This window comes from Nomascus leucogenys, chromosome 2, assembly GCF_006542625.1.
Source record: "Nomascus leucogenys isolate Asia chromosome 2, Asia_NLE_v1, whole genome shotgun sequence".
NCBI lineage: Eukaryota > Metazoa > Chordata > Mammalia > Primates > Hylobatidae > Nomascus > Nomascus leucogenys.
In genome coordinates this window covers 86,503,235-86,529,585 of record NC_044382.1, presented here as the reverse complement: position 1 = coordinate 86,529,585, position 26,351 = coordinate 86,503,235, and the positions used below count along the sequence as shown (strand labels likewise).

The 26,351-nt window shown below is 36.7% G+C and overlaps 1 protein-coding gene and 1 pseudogene across 2 annotated transcripts in view; one reads left to right on the top strand and one right to left on the bottom strand.

The window, feature by feature from the left end:
* TBCA (tubulin folding cofactor A) overlaps positions 1–26,035 on the top strand; it is a 74,850-nt gene extending 48,815 nt beyond the window's left edge. The window contains exons 2-4 of the mRNA XM_003261503.4: positions 8,712–8,817; positions 23,917–24,003; positions 25,778–26,035. Coding sequence (XP_003261551.1) covers positions 8,712–8,817; positions 23,917–24,003; positions 25,778–25,858 — 274 coding nt within the window. The 3' untranslated portion in view covers positions 25,859–26,035. The remainder of the gene's footprint in view (positions 1–8,711; positions 8,818–23,916; positions 24,004–25,777) is intronic.
* On the bottom strand, positions 3,060–4,304 carry LOC101179036 (annotated as a pseudogene). Its single transcript, XR_177916.3, has one exon. The product of XR_177916.3 is annotated as a prohibitin-2 pseudogene (transcript).
* Positions 26,036–26,351: the final 316 nt, after the last annotated feature.

Here is a 26,351-nt window from a genome sequence, read left to right as displayed (position 1 = left end):
CTGCTTATTATGTTCTAGGCACCATGGGAACTAGCCTGCCCAAAGAAGACTTTTTATGAATCCAGGTTAAATGGATTCTCTTTTTCACCAATTGCTTCATATTACAACCATAACCATTTGTTGCATGTGTGCTTTTGTGGGTGTGCGTGTGTGTGTGTCAGGGGCATGAGGTTCCTGGAGTTTCTAATTGTTTTCATTTTTATAATTGAGACAAAAAACATGACTTCTTTATTATATCATTAATATCTTCTACCTTATTACTCATGTTCCTTAGAATCTATTCCATCCTTCTTAAAGATGTTTCCAGAAGAGCTCACACTAAGATCCTCATTTAGACTGATTGTTTTCCAGGCCTATAGCACAGTGTTAACCTTGGGATATATTTTTCCTTTGTTAGGGATTATGTTGACAACGACTTCCTGGTTTCATGGTTTCTTTTCTTGATTTTCATCTTCAATTTGCTGGAGTATGTTAAGTAAATTTCTCAGGTGACATAGTAGATCAACTTTTTACATTTTTATGTAACTAAAAATAGATCCCTTGGCCTATAACTTCTTTAATCAGTTATTTACATAGCTTATTGCCTCTTTGAAATCTTAACTCATGTATCCTGTTCTCAAAGAGACAATCCTATTTTAAATTGCAAACCCCCTGTATTACCAGTCCTCCTGCACGGCTTTTTCTCCATAGCACTTTTCACAATCTAACGTGTTACATATTTTGCTTATTTAATATTCTTTATTTCTCCACTAAAAAGTGCCATAGGGCAGGGATTTTTGTAGCTCATTGCTGTATCCTTGATACATAAAATCATACCTGGCACATAGTAGCCCTTTAATAAATAATTGTTGGCCAGGTGCGGTGGCTCACACCTATAATCCCAGCACGTTGGGAGGCCGAGGCGGGCAGATCACAAGGTCAGGAGAGCGAGACCATCCTGGCTAACACGGTGAAACCCCGTCTCTACTAAAAATACAAAAAATTAGCTGGGCGTGGTGGCAGGTGCCTGTAGTCCCAGCTACCCGGGAGGCTGAGGCAGGAGAATGGCGTGAACCCGGGAGGTGGAGCTTGCAGTGGGCTGAGATGGCGCCACTACACTCCAGCCTGGGCGACAGAGACAGACTCCGTCTCAAAAAAATAATAATAATAATTTTTAAGTCAGTTAATGAATTTTCTTCTCCACCTTTTATTATAGTTATAAATCCAGGTTATAAATCATTTTCTGTCAAAACTTTGAAGGGATTGCACCATCTTCTTCTGATATCTACTGTTATTAATGAGAAGTGTAAGTCAGTCTGATTCTTCCTTTTGCAGATGACCTATTCTCTTTGTGAAAGCTTTAATTTTTATGGAGCTCTGGAAATTCTTTTTTTGTTTGTTTTTTTGAGATGGAGTCTCACTCTGTTGCCCAGGCTGGAATGCAGTGGGACAATCTTGACTCGCTGCAGCCTCTGCCTCCCAGGTTGAAGCAATTCTCCTGGCTCAGCCTCCCAAGTAGCTGGGGGGATTACAGGCACCTGCCACCACACCCGACTAATTTTTGTATTTTTAATAGAGATGGGTTTCACCATGTTGGGCAGGCTGATCTCGAACTCCTGACCTTGAGTGATCCTCCCACCTTGACTTCCCAGAAGTGCTGGGATTACAGGCATTGAGCCACTGGAAATTCTTAATGTACATAGATGGGTTTTGTTTTTTTTTTCTCATGGATTCTGCGTGCTTCTAAAAGGCACTTATGAAGCCCTTTCAGTTAAGATTGCTTTTCTTTTCCAGCTTTGGGAAATTTTATTCTTTAAAAAAAAAAAAAAAATCTTTACTTGCTTTGTTTCTGTTCTGTCTATAACTCCTGTGGGTTATATAATGAACCTATCAGATTTATCTTATTTTCCTGTGGTGTTTCATTTCTCTCATTTTAATTTTACTTTGCTGTGGTGTAAACTTTAATATGCTTATTAATGTTTAAATAGTTAAATCTGGCATATTTTCTTTGACTAAAAAATCATAGTAGGCTAAAATAGGAGTAGATTGATTTAATATTTGCACTTTGTCATTCACTAATAACTAATGACAAAGTTTGACTTATCACATCATTAGAAAAAGTAATTCTTAAGAAATGATCACTGGTTGACTGGAAAAGGAGTTAATTTCACATTATGCACTATGTATTTAAAATATTTTTTTAGGAAGAAAATATTTCATGTTTATAAAATTTGTAGGTAGGGATGCTCATCACAGTATTATTTATAATATGGGAATGGCTTAAATATCCAATAGGATAATACTTCAATATGATGTCATCTCAGTACTATGAAATACTTCACAATCACTAACAGTTGTATTTTCAAAGAACATTTAATGACATTGGAAGTGATTATTATCCAACTTGTTATTATTTATTAGTATTATATATTTTTTGAGACAATCTTGCTCTGTTATTCAGGCTGGAATGCAGTGGCACAATTACAGCTTACTGCATCCTTGACTCCCTAGGCTCCAGGGATCCTGCCACCTCAGACTCCTGAGTAGCTGGAACTACAGAGGCATGCCACCATGCCTGGCTAATTTTTAAAAAGTTTTTGTAGAGACAAAATCTCGCCATGTTGCCCAGGTTGGTCTCAGACTCCTGGCCTCAAGTGGTCCTCCTGCCTCAGCCTTCCAAAGTGTTGGGATTACAGGTGTGAGCCACTGTACCTGGCCCAAATTATGTTTTTATATATCTAAATACAAATTTTCACACACATATGTTGAGAGAAAAAGACTACTGGACAATACTCAAAATGTTAATACAGGTCCATAATCCCTTTGAAAACCCTTGGTCCCATATGTGTTTGTGAATTCCAGATCTTTCAAATTTTATAAAAGTAATACATATTTCCATAATAGCATCTAGAGAAGTGATCTACAATCATACATATTAATATTTCTGCAGTGAAACATAACTATTCACAGTAAATGGTACACATAAATTCTATAAATCATTTTACCTCATTTGAGATTACACTTTGCTGCTAAATGAGTTTGTTTCAAACAAGAAACAATGTTCTTTTTTTTTTTTTTCGGGTTAAGTAATAAAAATTTATTGAGAGTTCCTGGGTTGGTGGTTATCTCCTCCCAGCCTTGAGGGAGGGAACAACACTGTATGAAATCACTGAGAAATCACGCACTGTCCCAACAGCCCCAGTTAACACAGGGAGGAGGAAAGTAATTCCCCAGAAAAGGAGCTAGTCTTCAGTCTTCCTTAATCCAAGAGGGGTTCAGGGAACCGGTGTGGGGGACCATCGCATGATACTGGGGCGGGGTAGGGCTGTGCTGGACCCCTGGCTGGCTCCTCAAAAACTGGAGAAGCAGATCCGCTTCCTCTGGGGGTGGAGTTCTTGGTGACTAGGCTCATTTCTTACCCTTGATGAGGCTGTCACTTCCTCTGGTGAAACTTTCATCCTGTAGGTTCAGCACAAGGTTGTCAGCCGTGAGAGAGATACGATTCTATGATGTGGCGATCGTCTTGGAGATATTCTGGGCTGCTCGAATCTTGCGAAGTTTGATGTAGCCAGGGTTCTTGCTCAGTGCTTCTCCAAGCTTCTTGGCAGCCTCGGCCTCACCCTCGGCCTGCACAATCTTCCGCCGCTGTTCCTGCTTCGCTTTTTCTACCAAGAATTGGGCCTGCTGGGCCACTTGTTTGGCTTCTACAGCAGCTGTGTACTCTCGGCTAAAGCTCAGCTCTGTGATGGCCACATCATCCAGGATGAGGCTGAAGTCCTTGGCCCTCTCTGTCAGCTCCCGGCGGATCAACAGGGATACCTGGGCCCGCTGGGTGGTCAGCTGTGGGCATTGAACTTGGCCACCATACTCTTGAGCACCTCATTGACAATGGACGGCAACACTCGTTCCTCGTAGTCCAGCCGTAGGCGCTGGTACATGCTAGGAAGCTCCTGAGCATTGGGTCGAGACAACACTCGCAGGGAGATAATCACCATCTGTAGGTCTTTGGAGCCTGTAGGGGAGGAGATTTTTCGAGGTCTGGACCGAATGTCATAGATAATGGGGTACTGGAACCAAGGGATCCTGAAGTGAAGGCCCTCGGCCAGGATAGTGTCCTGCTGCACTCCACCGATCCGACTGAAGAAGATGGCTCTGTGCCCGCCTTCCACAGTGAACACGTATTCGCGCACACCGTAGGCCACGGCGCCGGCCCCCAGCAACAGCTTCAGGGCCGTGCCCATGCCCCGGGGCCCGGCGGGCAGCCATCCCGCCAAGTCCTTCAAGTTCTGGGCCGTGTCTGATCTTGAGGCTGGTGGCACCGGAGGTCAGGAGGGGGTGCCGGCCCGCCTCTGCCCCGCTCTGGGTTAGGTACTGCACCCTTCACACGAGGGTTCGGGCCGGTAAGGCTGGCGAAAGCAACAATGTTCTTTTTTTAAAACCTCTTTGGGTTTCAAAATTATGTGTATTTTGAATCTGTAGTGATTATAAGTGATTTTTAAAATTTTGTTTTCTTATAATTTTTTATAAATATGTACATATGTACATTACAGAAAAATATCAATACAAATTTTAAAATACATACTTGTCTCCAATTTTCTTATTAAATCTTAGCCTTTCCTACAAATGAGAGAAGAGCCAAATTCACCAGAAGATACTAATTCCTTGATTCAACAAATATTTATCCAGTAAATACTAGAGAGAAAGCTAATACTATTTTAATAAGCATAAAGATGCTCAGCCTTATTAGAGAAATATTTCAAACCATAATAGAAATACTATTTCACACTCTTCTGATTGTCAGAAATTTAATAATTCTGACAATCCCAGTTCACCAGGATGCCAAGAAGTAGGAAATTTCATACACTACAGGTTGAATGTCAACTGATAAAACTACTTTGGAAAGCAATTTGATGATATTTAGTGAAGCAGAAGTTGTATATATACTCTATAAAACCTCTTTAGCATCATCTGACTTGTCATCAGTACATTGATTTGTACTGTTTAAGAGTGGAACCTTTATTATTTCTCATACCACATCCTACCCTAGCCTTTATTCACCATAATTTTACGTGCTTGCAGTATTGGGTTCTCACTGAGTGATTTTTTTTTTCTTTTTCAGGGCAACACACGGTATTCAATAACTTGTTTCCTTGGCCTTTTCACAAAATACGACTTTTTAAGCAAAAATGTAACTTGTGTTTATTTTGATATTCCAATAACCATGCAAATACACAGCACCTTTACTTATCCCATGTGATAGGTAGTTAACTAACTCTTTAGTGTTGCTGGAGCTGTTGCTGCTGTTTTCTGTAGACAAGCACAATGAAGTAGGATGACTTGGATTACCAATCAGAATTATCTGTGGGCTTAGGCATGGAATCCTCCTCTTCTATTGTATACTTCTTCAAAAGTTACCATGTTGTTCTTATTGCTCAATTCTTGTGAATCACTTTTTTTCTGCTTCAGAATTGCTTTATAAATATATATTTCTATCTTTAAATTGAAAATGTTAAAAGACAATAGTGAGATTTCTAGACTCAATTTTTTATTCATTCAACCAACATTGAGTGCCTACTATGTAGGAAGATCAATTAAATAATATGAATACAACCTAATCCTCTCTTCAAGGAACTTAAGACCTAGCAAGTAAATGGCTTCGGTGTAGTGTGTTAATGCTAATATAATTAAGTAGGTGATGGATAGAATTAAGTGGAAGTCTTTCAAGTCAGGGGCAGCAACCCTTTTTTGTAAAGGACCAGATATTATATTTTAGGTTTTGCAGGCCATATGGCTTTTCTATCACAACTACTCTTCTCTACTCTTATTGCATGAAAACAGCCATACATGATACATAAATGAATGAGTATAGCTGTGTTCCAATAAAACTTTATTTATGGATATTAAATTTGAATTCTGTATTTTCATATGACAAATCTTTTTAAAAATTTTTAGCCATTCAAAAATGTAAAAACTGTTCATAGCTCTGAGACTATACAAAAACACATGACCGACCAGATTTGGCTCCCTGGCCATAGTTTGCCTACCCCTGTTTAAGTCTTTGAATTATAAGATGATATGGAATGGGCCTCTCTTTAATAGCCTATCCAATTCCAGCTACTTTCATTACTAGGGGAATTTAATCACATACCAGGTTTAGAAGTATTGAAAGTCTCATTGCTAATCCAGTAGTTTCTGAATATCCTTGATATTCTGAATAATGATCATGATTATATAATGATAGTGATAATAAAACAATAATAATACTGTTGCGTTAATAATATGCACACGGGTCCCAAACTCAAAGGCGTGCAAAGGCCAACTGTAATGCCTGGCTGTTAAGGAAACAGGGAGTTATGTGAATTGGGGCAAAGGAATAGCACGTGACCCATCTATAGGAGACAACAGCCACCACTTAGCTCCAGCCAGTAGTGGGAACGCAGCCCTCATGTTTCCTGATGAAAACATCCACGAGAAGCCAGAAATTCAGATGTATATGTCACATCTCCCAGCTTTTTAATGTGACAACATATTTTTTTAAACAAATATTCTTTGTTTTTAACATTGTGAGTCAAATAAAATCATCTTTAGGTTTCATTTAAGCAGGCTGGCAATTTGCCATCTCTGTCCTAACAAGTTTCTTTTACTATTTAAAGGGAACTTTTTTAGAGAAATATCTTTTGTGATATGCATTAATGATTTTATTTTAAAATTTTATACCTCAAAGTATATTTTATTTTAATATTGAAAATTATTGTTAAAACAATTTTAAATTGTAAATCAAATGCAGATTTCTGTGTCTGACATTCACATGTTTCAGTTGTCATGCTTGAATGTATCAGTACTTGCAGCTTTCCCCTGAAGCTTTGTGGTCACAGCTTTTTTTTCCTTTTTGCCAACAGCTTTATTGAGATATAATTCACATACCATACAATTAACCCATTTTAAGTCTACAGTTTACTGGCTTTTAGTATATTCACAGAGTTGTGCAACTATCACCACAATCATTTTTAGAACATGTTTCTTACCCCCAAAAGAAACCTTATACCCTTTAGCTGTCACCTTTCCAATTCCCGTTGTCCCCAGTCCTAAGCAACCACTAATCTACTTTACGTTTCTATAGATTTGCCTGTTCTAGATATGTCCTATAATAAAATCATACAATATGTAGCCTTTTATGTCAGGCTTCTTTTTTACTTAGCATGTTTTCAGGGTTCACCCATGTTGTGGCTTGAATCAGCACTTTTTTTTTTTTATTGCCCAATATTCTGTTTTCTGGATATACCACATTTTACATTGGTTATTGGACTTCCACATTTTGCCTGTCATGCATAATGTTGCCATAAACATCCATAGACATGTGTTCTGTGGGCATATATTTTTATTTTTCTAGGGTATGTACCTAGAAATGGAATTGTCAGGACATATGGTTACTCTGTTTAACTTTTTGAGGAATAGTCAAACTTTTCTAAAGCTACTATACCAGTTTTGATTGCCATCAGCAATGTTTGATGGTTCCAATGTCTCTACATCCTTGCCATCTTGCCAACAGCCAGATGGAGAAAGCTATTTTTAATGCATGTGGGCTATGAAAGCTTTTTCTTCTGCTCTTTAGATACTGTGTATATATGAATGTTAATATTTTCTTAGACTATAATTTTCTTTTATATTAAAACTTTAAACAACCAGAATTAGGGAAGATTGAGCTGTTATGATCAATTTAACTTGGATTATCTATGGGATAATCAGTAGAACTTTGTATTGCAATATTTCTTATTGTTGAAACTTTTCCCGATGTACTTTTTTTAAAATACTTTTTCTTACTTTAGTAAGTAAATACTAGTTTGTTTCCACCACTTGTCTGCGACAGAACTGCATCTAAATTATCTATCCCAGCTCCTTGCACAAGGAAAGTCTGGCATAAAGTTAAATGCACAATAAATACTTGTTAAACGATTTTGTTGTTAAAAAATAATCCAGTCTTTCTTTGTTTTGGATTTGACATGCAATCTACTGAATTTTCCCCTGCCAGTAAACTGAGCTTTTATCATTGTGCTGTTTCAGATACATGTATAAAGGTTTGGAAGACATATTTTAAAAAAAAGACAGTTGTATTAGTATATATTGGTATATACTAATTTTGAGTATTGCTTTTACATTGTAATTATAATATACTGAAGTGGGTTTTTAATTTAAAAATTAAGAATTTCATGCTTTGGGCCGGGCACGGTGGCTCACGCCTGTAATCCCAGCACTTTGGGAGGCCAAGGCTGGTGGATCACGAGGTCAGGAGATTGAGACCATCCTGGCTAACATGGTGAATCCCTGTCTCTACTAAAAATGCAAAATATTAGTCAGGCGTGGTGGCGGGTGCCTGTAGTCTCAGCTACTCGGGAGGCTGAGGCAGGAGAATGGCGTGAACCTGGGAGGTGGAGCTTGCAGTGAACCGAGATCTCGCCACTGCACTCCAGCCTGGGAGACAGAGTGAGACTGTCTCAAAGAAAAAAAAGAATTTCATGCTTTGATAGATTGCCCTTATGTTAGGCAGGTATAGGACTTAAGAGCATGAGGATCATACTTATATCTATGACTAAACTAATTTTCTTCTGTTCCTTCCTCCCTCTATCTAGTATATCTACTTTGGTATTTTAAATATAATATGTTTTATATTTACACAGTTTCTTATGGTCTAGAGAGAAAGCTGATTTTCTGAAATATTTTTGGCTTTTTTATAGGTTGGTCAAAGAAAAAGTGATGTATGAAAAAGAGGCAAAACAACAAGAAGAAAAGATTGAAAAAATGAGAGCTGAAGATGGTGAAAATTATGACATTAAAAAGCAGGTAAAATTATATCATAAATAACAATAGCTAACATTTACAGAATGCCATATTAACTAACGTAGTTTTTACAATAGTCCTCTGACTGAGATTATATTATTATTTACTTCTTTACTATTAAAACTTCCATTTAAAGATAAGGAAACTCAAACACAGGTTAAATAACTGCCCAAATCACACAGTTGCTAAGTGACATAGCTGAGGTTTTGTTTTGTTTTTTGTGTTGTTTGAGACAGGGCCTCACTCTGTCGTCCAGGCTGGAGTGCAGTGGTGTGATCACGGCTCATCGCAGCCTTGACCTCTTGGCTCAAGCAATTCTCCCACCTCAACTCCCTAAAGTGCTGGGATTACAGGCATGAGCCACCGCACCTGGCATAGCTAAGAGTTGAACACAGGCATTCTGGCTCTAGTATCTGTACTCTTAACTGCTAAACTCTACTGTCTTTCCAATTTTAAGTATCAAATATAAAAATGGACTAATCTTATATTAATTATATATTTAGATTCACAAATATTGTCTCCACACCGATGTGAAGACCACAAAAATAAAATATGCATTGTACTTTTCAATGGTTACTTCTGATTGTCTTCATGACAAATTTCAGTGGCCTTAACATTGCATACAAGGCTCTTCTTGATTTTGAATCAAGAAATGAGGTTACATCTGCTTATCTAACCTCATTTCTTACCAATCCCTATCTCAACCTCTTAGGTGCCTTATAGCTCCCTGAACATGCCCTTTCTTGTTTGCCTCTGAAATTTTGCATGTCTGGGATGCTCTTACTCCTGGCCTTACCTACCCTCTTCTTATTAATTTCTGTTCTTCCTTGAGGTCTCTTCTACTCTCACCTCAGACTGAGTTAGGTGCCCCTCCTTTTTGCTCCCGTAACACTTTCTTTATTCCCATCATAGCATATATTGAACATTCATTCTCAGCTGACACTTGCTTCATAATTCCTTGAGAAAATAGAGGTCATTAGGGAACTTTCTCATATTCTTACGACAAAATCTATCAACCTATCTGCATCTGTACCTATGCCACTTTCCTTCCTGTAAGAGTGGATTATGTACCCTAGCCCTTGTTACAATTATCAGTGACACTGTTATTACTCTTTTTTCCCTCATCTTAAATACCTCAATAGCATCTGACACAAGTTACCACTTTCACCTTGAAACTTGACATATCCTCTGAGGAGTTCAAAATTAAAATCTTGATTTCACACTACTCCAAGCTATTCTCCCAAACAAAAAACTATTTCTTCTTTCTTTTTCCTCATCTCAGTGAATGGTACCTCCACTCATCCAGATACTCAAGCCAAAAATTTAGTTGGTCCCTTCTTGATATTTTTATCTCTTTCTAATAACCACATCTAATATCAGCATCATCTCCTATTTCTTTTTTTCTTTTTTTTTTTTTTTTTTTTAAATGGAGTCTTGCTGTGTCACCCAGGCTGTAGTGCAGTGGTGCAATCTCGGCTCACTGCAACCTTTGCCTCCTGGCTCAGCTGATTTTCCTGCCTCAGCCTCCCAAGAAGCTGGGATTAACACCACCACGCCCAGCTAATTTTGTATTTTTAGTAGAGATGGGGTTTTATCATGTTGGCCAGGCTGTTGAACTCCTGACCTCAGGCTATCTGCCTGCCTTAGCCTCCCAAAGTGCTGGGATTACAGGGGTGAGCCACCGTGCCCAGCCAGCACCTCCTATTTCTTACTCTCGCTATTTTTCTCTCTACTGCCATTGTTCTAGTCTAGTCCACTATCATCTCTTGCTAGTACTATTTATTTCGGAAGCCTCCCAGCTGGCATACTTCTTTCACCCTTGACATCCTCCATTCCTTCCCTACCACAACAACTAAATAAATCTCTGTAACATGTACCTCAGATCACTTGGTCTTCTACTTAAAATCTAGTGTCAGATGCATTTAAAATAATTTCCAGATGACAGTTTAAAAAAAGGAGAGTGTGAACCAGCTTGTACAGGCTGTATCTTAAAATTTAGTTTTAAAATCAGCTTTATGAACTCACAGTCATTTTTGCCATGTAAATTGTGGCATAATTGGTAATCACACTTAACTCAGGCTTAATTCAGTAAAATTAATCAATCATTTAAAATAGATTTTTTTGTAGGGAGTTGCTTTCTGCCGTGCAAAAGAAATGCAGCAGCAGCTGAAACAACTTGTTGGCTGTGTCTTCCCTTGGCTATCTAGGAAGATAGCCTTCTTATTTTATTAAGCTTTTAGGAGAGGCCGTCTTCCTTTATTTGTGATATAGCGCTGTGTGTATAAAAGACATTTGTGTGTCAGATACTCATTAATTGAGGGAGGATTAGTAAGCAGATGTGTAGATACAGTATGTCCCCTTTTTTTTTGAATATTAATAAATTATATTGGGCAGTGGGGTCTCTCTGTGATGCCCAAGCTGGAGTACAGTGGTGTGATCCTAGCTCACTATTACTGCCTCAAACTCCTGGGTTCAAGTGATCCTCCCACCTCAGTCTCCAGAGTAGCTGGGACTACAGATGTGTGCCACCATGCCTGGCCAATTTTTAAATTTTTTATAGAGACAGGGTCTTACTTTCTTGTTTAGGCTGGTCTTCAACTCCTGGCCTCCAGTGATCCTCCCACCCTGGCCTCTCAGAGTCCTGGGATTATAAGCGTGAGTGCCCCCTGACCTGGCCTTGTCCACCTTTATGAACTAACCACCATTCATAGGGATTTACATATGGAATGTAACTTTTTATTCTTAAAATTATGATACATACTGCTTTTGTACCTCTTTCAATCTTATGTCTTCTATTGTTTTCCTACATCTAGTGGGAAAATATTATGACACAGTATATAACTTTATTTCATCCAGGTCCTTCTTGGACTTCATCAGTTTATTTTCCCAGTCATGTAGCTAGTGACCTCATTTAGTCTTTTTCTTTGCCTGGCTTTTTTTCACCATCAATAATGTATTTTAAAATAGTCCTATAGCTAAAATAGGAGTTATCAGTTACATGGAGTGGAGGAATAAATGTGTTCCCTTTCTAAATAAAATTTTACAAATAAAGTTATGAGTTATCACAGAACCTGTTTTATTTCATTTATATTTATGTATGTATCATCTTTCAATAAAATCACTACTTTATAGGTAAGGATTAACTACGGAATCCTGTGTGGTAATTGTCATTTCAAAATACCAGCCACACACTAGTTACATTACTGACTACATACACAGATATAAAAGGGGAAAAAAAATTGTTCAAAAGTTGTTTCTACCCTCAGACGTGTTAAAATTCTCTTTTTGGTCATAGGTATCATATTTTTTAACAGGATTTGTTAGATTCATAGCCAACTTAGTACTTATTGAGAAATAACATTTCATATCTGATTACAGAATAATAGTTGTTTCTGGTTGCTTCTGTTGTCAACCTACCATGTATATAGTTGTCAATTGCAGTTTTGTTTCAGAGTTTCCTAAAAACTTGTCTTTAGCCAACCTACATATATTTCTTAATTTCCTTTCCCTGGCTTAGCTATATTGTGGCCATTCATTTTTTTTTTTATCATGAACAATGGGTATTGCATAACCAAAAGAACTGCTGTGTTTGTGATTGCCTGGGACTTTAAGGTCAGCAATGGTTTTCTTAACATTTATTGTGCCTTTCATAGAAAATATCAAGAAAGCCAAGTGCTGCATTTTGTGGGTTTTCTACACTTCTCCCTAGATTTCTTCCTCTTCTGAGCTAAACACTATCCTCAGTCACTTCTCACTACTTTGGCTATTCTCTCGCTTGTATCCGTTTTGCTCCGGCTTTCCTACCTCTTCTAAATTGGCTGTATTTTAAGCACACAGTTAAGGTGCTATCTCTTATTCTCTACCGAACTCTTACCTGAAGATGGTTGCCAAAACTCAGGGGACAGTCCCTCTGTTGGACTAGGTATAATTTTGGTTCTTTTAAAATCAGTAATTAGGCCAGGTGCAGTGGCTCACATCTGTAATCCTAGCCCTTTGGGAGGCCAAGCTGGGTAGATCAATTGAGCCCAGAGTTTGAGACTAGCCTGGGGCTAGCTTGTTTGCATTAGTCCGTTTTCACACTGCTATATAGAACTACCTGAGACTGGGTAACTTAAAAAGAAAATAGGTTTACTTGACTCACAGTTCCACATGGCTGGGGAGACCTCAGGAAACTTATAATCATGGCAGAATGTGAAGGGGAAGCAAGCACCTTCTTCACAAGGCGGCAGGAGAGAGAGAGAGAAAGAGAACAAATAGGAAGTGCCCCACTTTTAAACCCTCTGATCTCATGAGAACTCACTCACTATCAGAGCATATGGAAACCACCCCTATAATCCAATCACCTCCCACCAGGTCCCTCCCTAACATGTGGGGATTACAATTCAAGATGAGATTGTGTGGGGACACAGAGTGAAACCATATCAAAGGTGAAACTCTGTCTCTACAAAAAATAAAAAAAAATTTTATTAGAATACAAAAAATTAGCTGGGTGTGGTGGTGTGTACCCAAAAGTCACAGCCACCTGGGAGGCAGAGGTAAGAGGATCACCTGAGCCCAGGAGGTCAAGGCTGCAGTGAGCCATGATCATGCCACTGTACTCCAGCCTGGGTGACAGAGTGAGGCCTTGTCTCAAAAAATACATAAAATAAAATAGAAAATTTAAAAATAAGCAGCTAGGTAAAAGTTTTCAGGAGGCCAGAATATCAGTCAGTTAAAGATTTATTCTGTCTTTTTTTATTTTCTGGCTAAACAATATAACATGTCATTCAAATATTGCCCAAATTGATTTTAGCCTTCTGCTTCTGATTATCTCTCTTCTTCTCCACCAATTAGGGTTGGGTACAGAGGGTTTTGCCCTCACTTGGTAAAGCTTTCTGGTTTGTTTTTCAACCTATCCTAGGGCATAATGATTGGCAGTAATGACACTCAGTCAGACATATCTCTGTCATTTCTCCTGAGGCACAACTTACCTCTTAGGTTCCAGAAGTAGTAAGACAAACTGGTATAATTTTTGGACAAAGAGTTCCCAGTTTTCTCACAAAAGAGTTTTCACAAAAGCTTTGCAATTATTGCATATTATTACAGTAATGTAAAATTCATCTTTTTGAAAAAGATGTACATACTTTTTTTTACTCTTTGAAACAAGAGTGAACATTTACGATTACATGTTTCTATGTTTTTCCTAAAAATAAAGGGGAAATGCTTTTCATTAAATATATGGAAAATATTAGGAGGCTTCAGTCAACAAAGAAGATACCCCTTTGACCAGGAGTGTCTCACAAGGCTGATCCTGGAAGAAAAACCCAGATTTTCTTTTAATCAGTAGTAAAAATATGGAAAATAACTTACGGTCATCCAAGAAAATGTGTTTGTCTCTTGGTACATATATGCAGGCTTATAGAAGGTAATACACTTGCTTTTTTATTTCTTATTATAGATTTCACAGGAAATTCCAAAAGATACTCAAAGAGGTGTCGTTACATCCTTCATCCTTCCTCCCCCAATGTTAGTATCTTGTATAAATATAATACAGTATTCAAACCATGAAGTTGACCTTGGTACACCACAGAGCTTACTCATATTTCACTAGTTATACGTGCACTCATTTGTGTGTTTGCCTGTATAGTTCGTTGCAGTAGCATGTGCAGCAACCAATCAAGATGGAGAACTGTTCCATCGCAAAGCTCCTTCTTGCCACTTCTTTTTAGCCACCCCATCCTCTCTGCTCCAGAAACCCTAAATAATTACACTGCCTCAAGAATGTCACATAACATAGAATGGAATCTACAGTATGTAACCTTTTAAAATTGGCTTTTTCTATTTTATATAATTCCCTTCCATTGAAGTTATTGAGTGTATCAATAGTTTGTTCTTTATTACTGCTAAGTAGTATTCCATGGTTTGGATGTACTAACATTTAACCTTTGATGAACATTTGGATTGTTTCCAGGTTTTTGCTGTTGTGAGAAAAGCTGATGTGAACATTCATGTACAGTTTTGATGTGAACATAGGTTTTATTTTATTTTATTATTTCTGTAGGTTTTGGGGGAACAGGTGGTATTTGGTTACAAAAGTAGGTTCTTTAGTGGTGATTTTTGAGATTTTGGTGCACCCATCACCCAAGCAGTGTACACTCAACCTGATTTGTAGTCTTTTTTTTTTTTTTAATGTTTCAGTATATTTATTTTCTTATAGTCTTTTTTTTTAAATTTTTATTTTTATTATTATACTTTAGGTTTTAGGGTACATGTGCACAATGTGCAGGTTTGTTACATATGTATCCATGTGCCATGTTGATTTCCTGCACCCATTAACTCGTCATTTAGCATTAGGTATATCTCCTAATGCTGTCCCTCCCCCCTCCCCCAACCCCACAACAGTCCCCGGAGTGTGATGTTCCCCTTCCTGTGTCCATGAGTTCTCATTGTTCAATTCCCACCTATGAGTGAGAACATGCGGTGTTTGGTTTTTTGTCCTTGCGATAGTTTACTGAGAATGATGGTTTCCAGATTTGTAGTCTTTTATCCCTCACCCCATTCCCACCCTTTCCCTCTGAATCCCCAAGGTCTATTGTGTCATTCCGATGCCTTTGCATCCTCATAGCTTAGCTCCCACTTATAAGTGAGAACATATGATGTTTCCTTTTCCATTCCTGAGTTACCTCACTTAGAGCAATTGTCTCCAGTCCCATCCAAGTTGCTGCAAATGCCATTAACTCATTCCTTTCTGTGGCTGAGTGGTATTCCATCATATATATATATGCATGCCACAGTTTATCCACTTGTTGATGGATGGACATTCGGGTTGGTTCCACATTTTTGCAGTTGTGAATTGTGCTGCTATAAACATGCGTGTGCAAGTATCTTTTTCATATAATGACTTCTTTTCCTCTGGGTAGATACCCAGTAGGAATTGCTGGATCAAATGGTAGTTCTACTTTTAGTTCTTTAAGGAATCTCCACACGAATGTACTAGTTTACATTCCCAGCAGCAGTGTAGTGTTCCCTGTTCACCACATCCACACCAACATCTATTTTTTTTTATTTTTTGATTATGATCATTCTTGCAGGAGTAAGGTGGTATTGCATTGTGGTTTTGATTTGCATTTCCCTGATCATTAGTGTTGAGCATTTTTTCATATAGTTGTTGGCCATTTGTATGTCTTCTTTTGAGAATTGTCTATTCATATCGTTAGCCCACTTTTTGATGGGATTATTTGTTTTTTTCTTGCTAATTTGTTTGAATTTGTTATAGATTCTGGATATTAGTCCTTTGTCAGATGTATAGATTGTGAAGATTTTCTCCCACTCTGTGGGTTGTCTGTTTACTCTGCTGACTGTTCCTTTTGCCATGCAAAAGCTCTTTAATTAAGTCCCAGCTATTTATCTTTGTTTTTATTACATTTCCTTTTGGGTTCTTAGTTACGAAATCGTTGCCTAAGCCAGTGTCTAGAAGGGTTTTTACAATGTTATCTTCCAGAATTTTCATGGTTTCAGGTCTTAGATTTAAGTCTTTAATCCATCTTAAGTTGATTTTTGTATAAGATGAGAGGTAAGGATCCAGTTTCATTTTCCTACATGTGGCTTGCCAATTGTCCCAGCACCATTTGTTGAAAAGGGTGTCCTTTCCCCACTTTATGTTTTTGTTTGCTTTGTCAAAGATAGTTGGCTGTATTTGGGTTTATTTCTGAGTTCTCTACTCTTGAACAAAAGTTTTTATTTCTATGGGATAAATGCCTAAGAGTGCAATTACTAGGTTGTATTCGTGTGGTTTTTGTTTTAAAAGAAACTACCAAACTCTTTTTCCAGAGCGGTTGTACTATTTTATGTTCCCACCAGCAGTGATTCAATTTCTCTACATCTTCACCAGCATTCAGTGTGATCTCTATTTTTTAATTTTAGCATTTAGCCATCAGCTATATGATAGCTGTATAGTGATAACTCATTGTGCTTTTAATTTGCTTTTCCATAATGGCTAATAATATTGAATGTCTTTTGATGTGCTTATTTGCTGTCTGTGTATCCTCTTCAGTGAAAATGAGTGATCAGGCCTTTTTGCCCACTAATTGGATGCTTTGCTTTTTTTTACGTTTGAGTTTTGAGAGTTCATTGTATATTCTAGACACATGCCCTTTGTCAGATATGTGGTTTGCAGATATTTCTGTCTGTAGTTTGTCTTCTTATCCTCTTAACAGTGTCTTTGACAGAGAAACAAGGATTTTGTTTTTGTTTTTGTTTTGAGACAGAATCTTGCTTGGTCGCCCAGGCTGGAGTGCAGTGAGGAGATCTCAGCTCACTGCAACCTCTGCCTCCTGGGTTGAAACGATCCTTCTGCCTCAGCCTCCCAAGTAGCTGTGACTGCAGGCATGTGCCACCATGCCTGGCTAATTTTTTTTTTTTTTTTTTTTTGAGTCAGAGCCATGCTCTTTGCTGGAATGGTGCGATCTCAGCTCACTGCAACCTCTGTCTCCCAGGTTCAAGCAATTCTTCTGCCTCAGCCTCCCTAGTAGCTTGGATTATATACGCCTGCCACCATGCCCAGCTGATTTTTGTATTTTTAGTAGAGAAAAGGTTTCACTGTGTTGGTCAGGCTGGTCTCGAACTCCTGACCTCAAGTGATCTGCCCGCCTTGGCCTCCCAAAGTGCTGGGATTATAGGCATGAGCCATCGCGCCCAGCCAACAGTTTTTAAATTCAAGAATGTCCAATTTATCAGTACTTCCTTTTATGAATCATACTTTTAGTTTCAGGGCTAAGGCCTCTTTGCTTGTCTTAGGTCCCAAAGATTTTCTATTTTTTTCCCTAAAAGTTGTATGATTTTGTGTTTTGTATTTAAGTCTTCAATCCATTTTGAGGTAATTTTTATATAAAGTGTTACATTTGGTTTGAGATTCATCTTTTTGCCAATCAATGTCCAGTTGCTCCAGCAGCATTGGTTGAAAAGGCTGTCTTCCCTTCATTGAATTGCTTTTGTATCTTTGTCAAAAATAGTTGGACATATTTGTGTGGGTTTACTTTTGTGTTCTCTCTTCTGGTTCATTAATCTTTGTCTATCCCTTTAACAATACTGCACTGTTTTGATTCTGTACTGATGTAGTAAATCTTAACATTGGGAAGAATGAGAATTTATTTTATTTTTTTTTCAAAATTATTTTAGTTTTTCCAGTTTGTTTTGGCTTTCCATGTAAATTTTTAAATAAGCTTGTCTGTATCTATAAAACACCTTTTGATAGGAATTGCATTAAACCTATAAATCAGCTTGGGGCAAATTGATGTCCCAGTTAATGAATATGGTAAGTCTTTCTAATTTATTTAGGTCTGATTTCCTTCATCAGCATTTTATAATTTTCAGCATACAGATCCTGCACATTATTAATGTATAGCTAAGTATTTTTTTTTTTTGACGCTCTCGCAAATTGTATTGCTTTTAGTTTTGGTTTCCACATACCATATTTGTTGTTAGATATAAAAGTGCAGTTGATTTTTGTTTTTATGTTGATCTTGTAACCTGCAAACTCACCTTGCTAAACTTACTAGTTCTAGGATTATATTCATTTTCTTTCTCAGACCTGATGATGTGAATTACATGGATTGATTTTCAAATATTTAACCATCCTTGCATACGTACAGTGAATCCCACTTGATACTGATCTATAAATAATTATTTGTATACATTGCTGAATTCAGTTTGCTAATTTGTTGAGGCAGTTTTCTTTTTTTTGTGCTGTCTTTGTGTGGTGTTGCTGTACGGTTAATACTGATTTCATAAAATCATTTGGGAATACTGATTTCAAAACTCATTTGTTCCTTCCTTTTCTGTTTTCTTGAAGGATTTGTGTAAAATTGGTGTTAATTGTTATTTAAATGTTTGGTAGAATTGTCTATTGAAATTGTTTGGGCCTGGAGAGCTCTTTTATAGGAACTTTTAAATTACAACTTCATTCAGCAGAACATTGTAGAAAAAGTATTTTTTAAATTAACAACAACAAATAAATTACAACTTCAGTTTCTGTAGTGATTGATTAATAGGACTATTTAAGTAATTAAGTTTGGGTAGTTGGTAGTTTTTGAGGAATTGGTCAATTTCTTCTAAGTTGTTTATGAGCATTATAAACAATAGTATAACATCATTTATATTATTTCTTTCCTCTCCTTTTAATAATTGCAAGATCCGTAATGATATCCTCTATTTTGGACTGCTTTTGGTGATTTGTGCCCTTTCACTTTATCTTTGTCTGTCTTGCTTAAAGGTTTATCAGTGTGGTTTTTTTTCTTTCCAAGAAACCAGCTTTTTGGTTTCTTTATTTTATTACTATTTTTTTGAGACAGGGTTTCACTCTGTCGCCCAGGCTGGAGTGCAGTGGTGTGATCATGGCTCACTGCAGCCTTAACCTCCCAGGTTCAAGCAATCCTCCCACTTTGGCCTTCCAAGTAGCTGGGACTACAGATGTGTGTCACCACACCTGGCTAATTTTTTGTAGAGATGGGGTCTTGCCTGTTGCCCAGGCTGGCTCGAACTCCTGGGCTCAAGCAATCTGCCTGCCCCAACCTCCCAAAGTGTTAGGATTACAGGCATGAGCCATGGCACCCAGCCAAAACCAGCCTTTTGTTTCATACAGTTTTGTCTGTTGCTTTTCTGTTTTTAATTTCGTTGATTTCTGCTCCTATATATTATTTCCTTCTGCTTGTTTTAGGTTTATTTTGCTCTTCTTTTTCTAGGTTCTTGAAACAAGAACTTATTTAAATTAAATTAAAACAAGATTATTAATTTCAGACCCTTCCTTTTGATTAAGCATTTAGTGCTATAAATTTCCCAACAGACACTGCTTTAGCTGCATCCCATAAAATTTGACATGTTATATTTTCATTTCCATTTATCTGTGTCTTTATTTGAGACTTTTTTTTTGGCCCATGGCCTACTTACAAGTATATTGTTTAATTTCTAAGTAGGGATTTTCCTTCTTTCTGTTATGATTTCTAATTTTACTCCATTATAGTCAGATAATGTATTATGTAGGATTTCAGTTCTTTTAAATTTGTTGGGGTTTTTGTTATTGTTGGGGTTTTTTGATCCAGAATATGGCTTACTTCAGTAAATATTTCATGGGCACTTGAAAAGTGTTTGTATTCTCCTTACTTATTAGAACATTGTATTCTTTCTGAGGTAGAGTGTTCTATAAAAGTCAGTTACACCTTGTGCGTTGGTGTTGTTCAGTTCTTTTATACCTTTACTGATTTTCATCTAATATTTCTATCAGTTGCTGAGTGTGGGGTATTGAAATCCCCAGCTGATGTTTATGGATTTGTCTGTTTTTCCTTTCAGAGCTCTCAGTTTTTGTTTTACATATTTTTAAACTCTGTTGTTTAATGCATGCACATCTAAGATCACTGTATTTTCTTGGTAGATTGATAATTTTATGATAATGTAACATCCCTCTTTGTCTGTAATAATTATTTTGCTTTGAAGTTTACTTTATCTGGTATTTGTTTAGCCACTCCTGATTTTTTGGCTTTTTTAGAGGCAAGGTCTCACTCTTTCGCCTAGGCTGGAGTACATTGTCACGATCATAGCTCATTGTAACCTCCCAGCTCCTGGGCTCAAGTAATCCTCCTGCCTCAGCCTCTTGAGTAGCTAGAACTACAGGCATGTGCCATCACACTCACCTAATTTTTATTTTTTGTAAACAGAGTTTCACCGTGTTGCCCAGGCTGGTCGCAAACTGCTGGCCTCAAGCGATCTTCCTGTCTTGGCCTCCTAAAGTGCTGGGATTATATAGGAATGAGCCACCATGCCTAGCCCCGATTTTTTAAATTAATGTTTACATTATATATATTTTCCTATCCTTTTATTTTTTATTTTATTATGTTTAAAATGAGTTTCTTGTAGACAGCATGTTATTGGGTCCAATCCATGAATCTCTGCCTTTTAACTAGTGTATTTACATCATTTACATTTAAAGTAATTATTGATACATTAGAGCTTAAGGGCCCAAAGATCATTTTTTTTTCTTTGACTTAAGATTCTTCTTACAATCTTACTCATTTAGCAATAACCACAGAATACAAGTCAAATAGATTTCCTGACAAGTGAGTACCTTAACATTTTACCGCCATCTAAAGGAAACACTTAACCATTATTCCAGTAATCTGGATTACTCTAGAGCTCAACCTGGCAAACTAATGCCATTGGTTTCAGAGGTAGCCAATAGCCAATATTAGAGTATCTATTGATTATTACAGCTATAGGTATAGCCAGCTTCTGATGGATGATCTGGATCCTTAAAGAATCTGGAAACCTCATCACAATCAGCAATAACCTAAGAGCTTGATTGACATTGGCCAGATTATTTCACAGAACTCTTCTTTCTGACAAAAATGAAGATCTGCCAATTGGGGTATTTCCTTTCCAATTTACATATGTTTGACTCTAAAGGAAATTGTTTAGATTTTAGGTTCAGCCATTTATTCATTGTTATAACCTGAACCTTGCTAAACTAACTCCCAACTTCCATTTTACCAAATAAGTACCCCCTATAAAACCGTAACTTGTTTTAAAAGCAATTAGACATCAGTTAGTACCACATCCTGTTGTGTTTGTTCCTCTAAGGTTCTTTGCATCTCCCAGTCTATGCCAAGATCCTGAATTAAGCTCAGATTTATCATAGTCAACATTAGAATAAACTGACAATTGATTCAGATATTGTAAACAGAGGCACAATTCATTTGAGTACTACCTCCCAAGGGAAACACTTTGAAAGATAATATTCATTTAATTAAGTTTAGGTGTTTTGGGGGGTATCTCTACATATATAATCACACCTCATATACTGTGTTTTAAAATTATTCCAGACAGTTGTAATTCATTGTCCCAAGGTAAAATATATGATTTATGGCTTTGATGAAGATGTGGTTTGTGAATTCCAAATCATAGCCATCACTGTGTTCCTTTGGCTCTCTGTGGCATGATCTTCTTGAAGCAATCTCAAATGTTTCTTTTCATGTTAATACACCTAGACTTATGGATTTAGAGGACAGAGACCTTTTCTTTTTCATCTTTGTATCCCCGGTACCTGGCATCCTGAAGACGTATAGTAAACTTATTGAATGAATTGGGGTAGTGTATGGGAGAGCCTGAGCTTTGGCCCTGTGTAAGTCAGAGTCCTGTGTTGATAGACTGAGGATTCTTGATTTGTAATAATAGATGGAATTTTAATGAATAGAAGTTATTTTTGGGTGGCATTGTTTAAAGTTTTTTTTGGTGGCTAAAGCTTAGAAAATATTTTTTTTTACAAACACATATTGTGACTTGTCATGGATTTGACCTATTCGTTTCATCTTGTTTAATTCCTGTAACCATTCTGAAGGGAATTCCATAGGAAAGGAAATAGGAAAAATCCAATATGAAATATTCCTGTCACTGATTTTTCACATATATTCAAACTAACCAGATACACAAAAATAATTTAATGGCAGTGGTTAAATGTGTAGGCATAGTATGATTAGCTCTGAGGTAAAATCATGATGTTATGTTTGAAATTTTCAACCTGTGCCTTATTAGTAAAAGAAGTTTAAGTTCAACAATAGATTTCCACCTGAGAAAATACATGTGAATAAAGAACTTCTTTGTATGTTATAATTGAGATTTTTGTTTTCAATATGAGCTCTGACAAAGCTGTTTGGGAAAGGAAGAAGGTACTGGGACTTAAAGTTTCTATTAAAATATAGTATTATTACTGTTATCATTACTTTTTATTTTATACGAGCTTGATAATCTCCTTAGTAAAAAGCTCAGATTTTCTACCCATTTCTTTAAAGGTATTTGATCAAACATTATTTTTTTGAAAATAAATGTTTAGATGAGCTCTATGTTTCTTTCTGAGAATGGTTTAAGGAAATAAAGCTTCCTACTACTCTAAGAAAAAGCCCTATTTGAAGTCCAATATGTGGCATTAACTTATTTACTCTTATCAGTTGGGTTTCCCTGTCATTGATTTGATTTTTTTTCTTTCATGATTTGATGTGTTATAGTCCAGTTTTGAATGATGGATTTTATGTCCAGAAATATCCTCTAGAATACATATTTCTGTGTTTAATTCTGTAGTGTCTGTCATCAGGAGGAATAGGAAGAAGTTTAGATTCAGAGGGGTGCCACATTGGTAATTTGGCTCACATTGCATGGGGAGAATAATCTCTCTCCTAAAATGAAGCACAAGGATAAGTAATAACTTTTTATGCATGATAAGCATCAAAAATATGAACCTGCTGGTCTTTGCTTTTCATTTTTCTTTACCTCTCTCTTTCAGTGTGAACCGCCTGCAGTGTGCACACGATGTGATCAATAACTCAATAACTTTTTTCATGCAGTAATTATCTCCATGTGATATTATCTAAACACTGTTTTTCTTTATTACTCAAAAGATGCAGGAGATATTTATATAACCAGCTGATCCCATTTTGGATAAAGGTGCTTTGTGACAGCAGGGGAAATAGTTTATTTTAAATAGCCTTTTAAAATAAATGCTCTATGAAAAGCTTTTCCAGTTAACTTTCACTTAGCATGCGAAGGTGATTACCAAAAAGATTTAGTTCTAAAACTTGTACTTTGTAGATTTTACAGTATGACAGTCTTTCTTTTCTAACTTTTTTTTTTTTTGAGATGGAGTTTCGCTCTTGTTGCCCAGGCCAGAGTGCAATGGTGCAATCTCAGCTCATCGCAACCTCCACCTCCTGGGTTCAAGCGATTCTCCTGCCTCAGCCTCCTGAGTAGCTGGGATTACAGGCATGCACCACCACGCCCTGCTAATTTTGTATTTTTAGTAGAGACAGGGTTTCTCCATGTTGGTCAGGCTGGTCTCGAACTCCTGACCTCACGTGATCTGCCTGCCTCGGCCTCCCAAAGTGCTGGGATTACAGGCGTGAGCCACTGTGCCTGGTCTTTCTTTTTAACTTCTAATATATACAATTTAAGTTAAAATATTGAACCATTTAACATAACCATAACTTTTTTCTGATTCCTCTTAATAAGGATATATTTACCAAGATATGAGCTAAACACATACAAGTTCTGCCATCTTTAAACGTCTCACAGAGATTCTCATTCTAGGCAGAGATCCTACAAGAATCCCGGATGATGATCCCAGATTGCCAGCGCAGGTTGGAAGCCGCATATTTGGATCTTCAGCAGATATTAGTAAGCAAAGACTTCTGTGTCTTATGTTAAAATTTTTTTTTTCAATCCAATACATGGAAAGCCAAAAGTTTAAATATTTAACACTGAGAACTAGTTGGCAGTATTTCTTATTCACTTGCCCTTTATACCACTATATTTTAAAATAATTAATGGAGTTTAAATTGTGTTTTGAATTATGCCTCCAGTAAAAGTACTGTTTTCTAGCATGTTTGTTCAGTTTATTAAAATTTAGCTAGTTAAACTTATTTAAGTTATGATAGTACCAGTATTGTCCAGCAATGTCTTGATTATTTGGTTTTCATACATAAGGATCTGTTGAGACATTGAGGATGAGTTGACTGATTAAAATTTTAAAAGATCTAATGTTTCAAAAGAATTTGCGATCTTATTAAAAGGATCTGGAATTCTTTCACATTCAAACCTAAATCAGTTTGAGAGGGGGAAAAAGCCTGGCAATCTATATAGTCCCCTCATATTAACTTGGAGCTGAATAACACTTATACTTGCTGGTATAAATGCCTTGTGATACAGAAGGGAGATAAAGCAGGAAATAATAACTGTTAAAATACTGTCTAAGACAGGAAGCATCATTTGTATTTCTTGACAGTTTAAATGCTTTTTTCTCTCATGAATCTAGTAGCTGAGAAAGTAATAGAAATTGCTTGAAAAAAAATAATGTTGGCCGCTGGGTGCGGTGGCTCACGCCTGTAATCCCAGCACTTTGGGAGGCCAAGGTGGGTGGATCACGAGGTCAGGGGTTCAAGACCAGCCTGACCAACATGGTGAAACCCCGTCTCTGCTAAAAATACCAAAATAATAATAATAATAATAATGTATTTGGATTATATATTTGTATGTGAAATGTATTCAACAATATCTCTGCCCTCAAAGAGCTTATGTTTACTAACAGAGAACAAAGATGTGTTTAAGGTATAACATGGAGGTTTAAGAAATTCTTACCTATAGTTTGAGCTAAGCAAATTCTTAGTCCTTTTGCTTTCAGTTTTCATATTAAATACACACATACTGTATTTCCTCTACTCTGTTTGTATATCTCCATCTTTTATTGACCTGACATAAATTGCTAACCATAGCTTCATTTAAAAATCAAAGAAAATTTCCTATGTAATTTAGATAATATTATTTCATTTGTCTGTTATCATTACAATATATTAGTAAAAGTTGCCTGTATATCAGTATTATGGAAAAACTCAATCTTTAAATATCAGAAAATGAAGGAGGTATTTTCTTTCCTTTAGTGTAGGGTATGTAATACCCATTAGCAAGCAGGCAATTCATTTGTTTAATTCGAAGATTATATTTAACTCTGTTGTGGCATCGGAAGCCTTCTTTGTCATTGCGAATAGTTGGTGGATTATATTGGCCTGAATGCTGTCATATATGTAACATGTTAGTAGATCTTCCTTTTTACTTTTCTCTTTCGTATGATGATGATGGGTCACCAAAATGAGAATAAACTTTTTCTGAGGTTTTTATTTAATTTACTTAATGTTGGTAGCTTTAGAAGACTGTTATTCACTTATTATATGAGAATATATACAGTGAAACAAAACCACCAGTGATTTCCCTTTCCTTGTAAAGAAGGAGCAGAACGTGGGAAACCTGTGGAATTACAATATATTTAGATGAGGCTTGGGATTTTTTACTTTTAATATTTTAGTTATTTACATTAATGGTTTGTAATATTTGAGTAAATAACAAAGTACTGAAACTTGAAAAGGATAAACTTAATTTTTATTGTATTTCATTTTAGGAAAGTGAAAAAGACTTGGAAGAAGCTGAGGAATATAAAGAAGCACGTTTAGTACTGGATTCAGTGAAGTTAGAAGCCTGAAACTTTTCTCGTATGGGGTGGTTTTTGCATTAAATCCTGGGGTCCCTTTTACAATCCATTATTTTTAACCACTGCTGTGTGTTCAAGTAGTATGAGAATGTGATTGTTTTTATCTGGTTACATATATATTTCTTTGTCTAATTTAATATGTCAAATAAATGAGTTCATCTAATAAAATTGTTTATTTTATACTTTACAAAATTTTTAAATTAACCTTTTATCATTAAACCACATAGACTTTATGACAGAGAACTATAATCTGTTAGGTTCTATTCGAAGTCTACGTATTTTGCTTCACAAGCATGGATTGAGTTTTAAAAAATAGAATAACATTTTTTCAAATAACAATCCAAATTTTAGTTGGGTGTAGTGGTACATGCCTGTATTCCCAACTACTGGGGAGGCTGAGGTGGGAGGATTGCTTGAGTCCACTAGTATGAGGATGCAGTAAGGTATGATTATGCCAATGTACTCCAGCCTAGGGAACATAGCA